At 51.0% G+C, this 7,500-nt stretch overlaps 1 protein-coding gene across 1 annotated transcript in view; it reads left to right on the top strand.

Annotated features, from left to right (window-relative positions):
• The window catches only part of robo3 (roundabout, axon guidance receptor, homolog 3 (Drosophila)), a 72,604-nt gene that overhangs the window by 37,703 nt on the left and 27,401 nt on the right, over positions 1–7,500 (top strand). Inside the window, exons 7-8 of the mRNA XM_062536612.1 lie at positions 3,238–3,362; positions 6,083–6,254. Of these exons, the coding sequence (XP_062392596.1) occupies positions 3,238–3,362; positions 6,083–6,254 (297 nt within the window). The remainder of the gene's footprint in view (positions 1–3,237; positions 3,363–6,082; positions 6,255–7,500) is intronic.

Raw genomic sequence — 7,500 nt, forward strand, 5'->3', positions numbered from 1 at the left:
GGTAAATATTTCAGCACTGTTGCACCAGGCGTGGACGGCCGCGGGCGTGTGAGGGGATCAATAAGGACGTGGCCCCCGCAGATGGACTACTCCAGGCTGGGGAATTGGACTCATTAGGGCCCCCGTGGTTTGCTGCGGGTGTTGAGTGTTGAGCGTGGAGGTCCAGATTATAGACAGGCGAGGATGTGTTCCTGCGCTGTCCAGGAGGACGAGAGGGGGCCTGAGGGCTTCTTAACCCCGACACCCTGACCTCGCCACCCTCTCATGAGGACCTCACGGCCTCCTGGTCATCCCTCAGCCCCACCCCCACCCCCCTCCTGCCTCCTGCTGGATCATCTCCTTCTTCAAACACGCTGGGCCGCCTCAGTCCCCTTTGGCAATGAGAGGCCTCTTACTAAGTCAACAGGATCACCTCCTAGAAGATCCCGTGTGTGGGGTGGGAGGAGATGGTGGAGTCAGATGGCGGCTCTGTAACCCACCCTGATGTGGGGCTTGGTGTGAGCCTCGCTCTCAGAGAGATCCTGTTCAGCCTTCATCTGCCATTCGGTAGCTGATATTTGCAGTCTAATGTCAGGACTCAGGAGATGATAGCACATCTCTGTTCAGCGACGAGAGGAGTTTTGTTTAATGCTCCAAATCAAACAGAACAAAAAAATTGTCAATTTTGTGTTATTACAGGTTGGATATTAAGGTTTCTGATATTTGAGTTTTTCTGCGACTGATATTGGACATAAAAGTGATGAAAGTGCAGCAGAGCAATCTTCCTCGTTTCCAAATTGTCAAGCCTAAAGCGTTTTCTGGGAGCGACGCCGAAAGTCGACGGGCGATGTTTTTTTTTGCGCGGCGGCGGCGTCGTCGGCGTGATGAATGGCAAGGAGTTGTGAGGGTCGCTGAAGGAGACACGTCGCCGGGGTGTTAATGCGGGTTGTCAGCGCTGCGGAGCGTCGCTCTAATCACGCGCGCCAGAGTGAAAAAGGAGGCGCACCCACAGGAGGAGGAGGAGGAGGAGGAGGAGGAGGAGGAGGAGGAGAGGACAGAGCGATGAGGAATCAATTAGCCGCCGAAGGTCAGAGGTGACCGTGGCGTGCGTGCATGTGATAAAGGGCAACGGCACACAGCTGCAATCAATAATGTTTAGGACAGAAGGGCCGAGGGTGCTTGAGCGAGTGTGTGTGTGTGTGTGTATGAATGTGTGACTGAGAGACAGAGGGAGAGATAAAATGTTTTTGTGCGTGTGCGTGTGTGTGTTGTGTGTGCGTGGGCTCATTAGTGAGTGCTTTTGTGTGTGTGTGTGTGTGTGTGTGTGTGGCAGCTTACATTTTCATGCTGCAGACACTTAACCCGATCCTCCTAGTGTCTACCTGCGAGGCCCAGGTCACAGGGGGGCACCTCAATCATGGAGATTCAACCCCCCCCCCACCCCCCCCCCCCCCCCACACACACACACACACACAGACACACACACACACACACACACACACACCCCACCCCACACCCCGACCCAGGTGCTCCCTCTTTGTGTCCCTCAGTGTGGGTCAGCCTGAGGGAAGATAAGGCCACCGTGATTACAATATCCATCATGCAGACACCATCGATCACACACACACACACACACACACACACACACACACACACACACACACACACAAGCACAAACACAGAGTCACACACACATTGAGAGAGAGGAGGTGAGCTCAGGGGCCTTGAGCGGGAGAAGAGAGATGGAACAGATGGAAAGCCAGAAGCTTTGGGCCTCGACGAACAAGGGCCCACTCTCAGACTGTCATAACACTGGTTTCCTCGCAGAGGGACACAGAGCACTGAGACTTAATAAAACAGTGGAGCCCTTCACCACTGCTCTCCTCACTGACAAAATGAGAAAAAGATCATAAAAAAAAGAGTTTCCCACAAGGTGTGAGAACGTGAATAGTTATCTTGCCTGTTTTTTTTTGTACTGCAACTTCCACAGGATTCCTGTGAGAAAGAAGCTACGGAGAGGCAGATAGAGTGAGATATGGAGGTGGCGAGAGACAGATAGCGAGAGATATGGAGATGAAGAGAGACAGATAGAGATAGATGGAAATGGAGCAGAGAGAAGAAGGGCAAGAGAGAGAGAGAGCGAGAGAAAAAAATGGAGAGAAAAATTGATTCTGAGAGAGGGGTGCCACGACAGGCTTATGCGGCCCACATCATCCGCACAGAGGCCCCCCGAGGGGATACGTCTCCCTGCTGCGGTTCAAGCACCTATTAGCTAAATCTGCCTGGGAGAGACACAGATACTGTACGCTACGGGGCCCTCCGCGCTAATCCGCTCGCGCTATTTAACCGCTCCGCTCGTGTCATGTCATTTAGCAGACTGCTGCTTTAAAAGGGGCTCGTGTGCCTAGTGTTCTTCTACAGAAAAGGACCATAAAGCCGCCATTACTGCTTTTTGGAAATGTACTCTTGTGCTCTTGTAAGGACAAGTGCCAGTTTTTTTTTACGGCTTTGTTTACATTGTGCCTACTGTAAATAACTTCTGAACAAGATCCAAGTGAGCTACTACAGTACACTCTCTCTCTCTCTCTCTCTCTCTCTCTCTCTCTCTCTCTCTCTCTCTCTCTCTCTCGCCCTCTCACTGCGTGTGTAGGTAGGTAGAGGGCCAATACACTGTCAAAACAACAGTGCAGATGAATGTCCTCCAGGAAATAACAAAGGCAGCAGAGAAGCTCAAAGCCCCTGACAGTGTGTTGAAGTTTGTTAAGGCGGGAGTGTGTGTGCGTGTGTGTGAAGTGTCTGTGAAGTTGTCGTGTTTAGTTTGGAGGGTTTGGGGTGCCAGCGCTAAGGGGTCCGCGCCGGGCGAAGCTCACGCTTCACGTTTGGCAGCAGGGCGGCCGAGATAGTTATTGAAGCTGAGTTACGGTCTTTGCAGGCGCCTTGAAGTCTGGCGCATGCAAACAGTATCAGAAGTGATGGCCAGGTTTACTACTCCTGGGGAAGGGCTCAGGCACACACACACACACACACACACAAACACATGCACATGCTCACAGGCTATATTTCTCTCCCCTCTCTCTCTCGGTCTTACGTACACGCATACACACACACACACACACACACACGCACACACACACACTCACACCTTCTCTCTCTTTCCCCCATGTTATACACACACACAGACACACACACACACACACACACCCACACCCCACGGTGTGTAAATGTATGAATGTATGGTGACACTTGTGTCCTCTTCAGTTCCTCCCCAGATCGTGGTGCGTCCGCGGGACCAGATCTCGGCTCAGGGCCGCACCGTCACCTTCCTCTGCGGCACCAAGGGCAACCCTCCCCCAGCAGTCTTCTGGCAGAAAGAGGGCAGCCAGGTGAGAGCCTGTGTGTCTGTGTGTGTGTGTGTGTGTGTGTGTGTGTGTGTGTGTGTGTGTGTGTGTGTGTGTGTGTGTGTGTGTGTGTGTGTGTGTGTGTGTGTGTGTGTGTGTGTGTGTGTGTGTGTGTGTGTGTGTGTGTGTGTGTGTGTGTGTGTGTGTGTGTGTGTGTGTGTGTGTGTGTGTGTGTGTGCGCACATGTGTGTTTCTATGTTGGTTTTCAGTGATTGTGAGCATTTTATATGCTTCTATGTATGCTTTATGGTTTTGTGCATACATTTGTGTTTATGTCGGTTCATCTTAGTGTGTGTGTGTGTGTGTGTGTGTGTGTGAGCGTGTGTGTGTGTGTGTGTGTGTGTTGGGGGTGGGGGCTGGGATGGAAATGCATGTGCAGATATATTGCTATAGTGTGTGTGTGCGTATGCTTATGTGTGGGGGCGCCTGACCAAACAGACACGATTAGCACGGGCCCCCTCTGTAATCTCACTGCCTGGTTTGGGCTGTGTGAGAGAGAGGAAGGCAGGAGCGGAGCCAGATGCTGTTTCTCCGTGTGTGTGTGTGTGTGTGTGTGTGTGTGTGTGTGTGTGTGTGTGTGTGTGCGTGCATGAGTCACGGAGCAGTTCTGCTTCTAAATCAGGCCTCCTCATAGCACCGATAAGAGCTGCCTTTCTACTGTAAGAGGCTCGGGTGGGAGGGGAGTGCAGGGGAGGGTCCTTGGAAACATTGAGCCATACGCATCGCTCTGTTCTCTCTCCATGGCTAATCTCAGAGACAGGAGTGTGTGTGTGTGTGTGTGTGTTTTTGTTTTTGTTTTTGAGTCAGGGGGTTATGTTGTTGAGAGCTGAATTTGGAACATGCTCTTGTGTGCAGGTGTAGCTTTGATTGGCGCGTGTTTGTTTTGTGTGTGTCAAGTGCATGTTTTATAGATTGCGTGTCCTTGTTTCTGTTTGTACAGGTTCTGTGTGTGTGCGTGTGTGTGTGCGCGTCCGTGTGGGTGTGGGTGTCTGTGTGTCTGTGTGTGTGTGTGTGGGTGTGTGTGTGTGTAGGTGGGAGGGCGCTTATGTTTATGTGTTATGTATGAGTCCGTTTGAGACCAAGTGTGCCATATAGTTGAAGCTTGGCAAGAAAGAGAGACAGAGGGAGGGAGAGAGACGGAGTTGGAGAGAGTGAGAGAGAGAGAGAGAGAAAGAGAGGGAAGGAGAGAGACAATGTAAGAGAGAGAGAGACAGCGGGAGGGAAAGAGAAAGAGAGGGAGGGAGAGAGACAGTGTAAGAGAGACAGCAGGAGGGAGAGACAGTGCAAGAGAGAGAGAGGTTGGGAAGAGAGAGAGAAAGAGAGGGAGGGAGAAACAGTGTAAGAGAGAGAGAGAAAGAGAGGAGGGAGAGACAGTGTAAGAGAGAGAGAGAAAGAGAGGGAGAGAGAGACAGTGTAAGAGAAAGAGAGAGAGAGGGGACTAGCTTTACACGGTGCCAGTGACAAATCTAAGAAACACGTCCGTCTGTGCCCACGGTCCACCACATGCCCAGGTGCACAAGTGCATTCTGGGAAGGAGTGGGAGCTGGCAGCGCCGGTGGCGCTCGGAGACGCACGAGAGACGGCAGGTGTGGGAGGAACAGAGGAGCCTCACGGCACACTCGTGTGTGTGTGTGTGTGTGTGTGTGTGTGTGTGTGTGTGTGTGTGTCTGTGTGTGTCTGTGTGTGTGTGTGTGTGTGTGTGTCTGTGTGTGTCTCATTTTGCATGTGTACGCCTGTATTTGTGTGTGTACGCGTGTGTGTGTGCTGGACGGAGAGAGAGAGAGAGAGAGAGAGAGAGAGAGAGAGAGAGAGAGAGAGAGAGAGAGAGAGAGAGAGAGAGAGAGAGAGAGAGAAAGCAACTCTGGCAGGGCCTGGTGATAATGTATCTATATATAGCCGGTGACTGAGAGAAGGAGAGAAAGAGGGGAGCGGAGAGAGAGAGAAGCCATAGCTCTTAGTGGTAGATGAAGAGGAAGAGGAAGAGGAAGAGGAGTGGAGGCCCATCTCCATCTGCCTCACACCTCCAGTCCCGCTGTGTGTGTAGCGGAGAGGTGGCGAGACTGATGGAGTGCTCTCCGTCACCTCACAGAGAGAGATGAGCTTCCCCCCCCCCAAATCCTTTTCATGTGTCATTTATTTACTAAGGTGCGAAAGTGTGAGTCTTTGTGTCTTTATGTACTTCTATTTGTGGGTCTCCTTCCTCATCCCACACACACACACACACACACACACACACACACACACACACAGAGGCATGCATTCTCTCTTTCTCTCTCTGACACACACGCACACACACACACACACACACACACACACACACACAGCTCAGCTGGAATGTGACCACTTAAGCTCAACTCACACACAAGCTCCAAGAGATCCATTCCTCCCAGATTCCCCTTCATCCTCCTCCCCCTCCTCTTCCTCACGCCTCTCCCTTAGCACCAGATGAGAGCTCTCAGCCAGGCACCATCCTCCCCTGACAAAGTCCAGTGTAGGCCAGCCAGCCAGATAAGCTCCCCTCCAGTACAAACAGCCTTCCTGGACATTTCTGGAAAACACTGTCATCAACACAATTACAATAGACCAGCTCAGACTGAGTGACACACACACACACACACACACACACACACACACACACACACACACACACACAGACTGTTTGAAGGATTTTGTCTCACCCCCGTGGTTGTTTTTATCCCTCCAAGATCCTGCTGTTTCCCAGTCAGCCTCCGTCCGAGTCCGGCCGCTTCTCCGTCTCCCTGAGCGGCGAGCTGACCATCACGGACGTGCGCGGCGAGGATTCCGGCTACTACATCTGCCAAGCCATCAGTGTCGCCGGGAGCATCCTCACCAAAGCCCTGCTGGAGGTGGAGGACGGTGAGTCCGGGCTCCGCCCCGACATCATTAGCAGCCGCGGGTTCTGGCCCAGATCCGGCTCTGACATGGCCCACGCCTGGTCGGGTTCGGGCCCAAATCCGCCTCAGAGCCTCGGCTCATGTCTGGATTCCTTTTACCCTATCCCTCCGTTTCAGTGAAGCATGCAGTCTCTTCACTCATCGTTCTTTCTCAGCTTACGGTGCAAAGACCTCAAAGACCTAGCGACCCCGTTGGTGAACTGCTCTCTGGTCCGTGTGTGCTGCAGCAGAGTCTAGACCTTTGCCAAATATTGTTCTAATACCCCACTGTGTAGGGCTGCAGCTTTGCTTTTCTTCTTACTTGTGAACTTAATCACACACAAAAAAAAGGAAAAAAAAGATTGTTAACAGTTAATTTTCCGAGTTGAACAAATTCCTGATTGAGTTTTGTATGCCTTTCCCCCCCTACTGCACCACCCTAATAATTAAAGACTTCAAAGCCCGACCGAATTAAAAAAAAAAAAGCTCCGCTTTGCCCCCCCAAACGAGGAAGCCAGCAGGAGACTGGTGGAGCGTAATCAGACAGGACACGTCAGAATAGTGTGCGCATATAGCCCCGTGGACAAGCCTGCCTCCCAGGCCTGGTTCTCCTCTAACGCCGTGATGGAGTTCTGCGCTGCGGGCTCGCAGCTGTGCTCTATGGCCTCCGGCCTCTCTTATTTTAATGATGCTTCGCCTAATGACTGAAAACAACACAAAACAAAGCGAGAAACTTTCCGTGCACAAATACAACTGTAATTGTATTCAACGTCCTCACAAACATAAATATGATAGGCGGGATGTTGTGTTCTACCAGCCTAAGTATTTGCATAATGGCTTAAGGACTTAAAACAATAAAAAAAAACAAGACACTCTTTTCTGCAATTAAGTCCCCTGCATTCATGTCATTCATGATCATGGTTGTATAGGTACAATTGTTGGCATGTTTTAAGTCTTTACTCTGCAATTGACTGTCTGGTAGACTGTTGAGGTCGTTGCAGGAGAATGAGAGCATGTTAAACACTGAAATAAATGGCCAGTCAATTATTTATTAATGCGTCAGACCGTCACTTGGGTCAATAGACAAGGAGTGCTTTCAGCTCCAGGCAATCAAATAATAAATAATTCATAAAGGCTTCCCATTATAAATCCTTTGCATTACTGAAGAACCCCTGGATGTGCTAATGAGTTTAAATTTAAACTTAGAGCTCCACTGTCTGAGTTGTTGT

The sequence above is a fragment of the Sardina pilchardus genome, chromosome 5, assembly GCF_963854185.1.
Source record: "Sardina pilchardus chromosome 5, fSarPil1.1, whole genome shotgun sequence".
NCBI classification, from domain to species: domain Eukaryota; kingdom Metazoa; phylum Chordata; class Actinopteri; order Clupeiformes; family Clupeidae; genus Sardina; species Sardina pilchardus.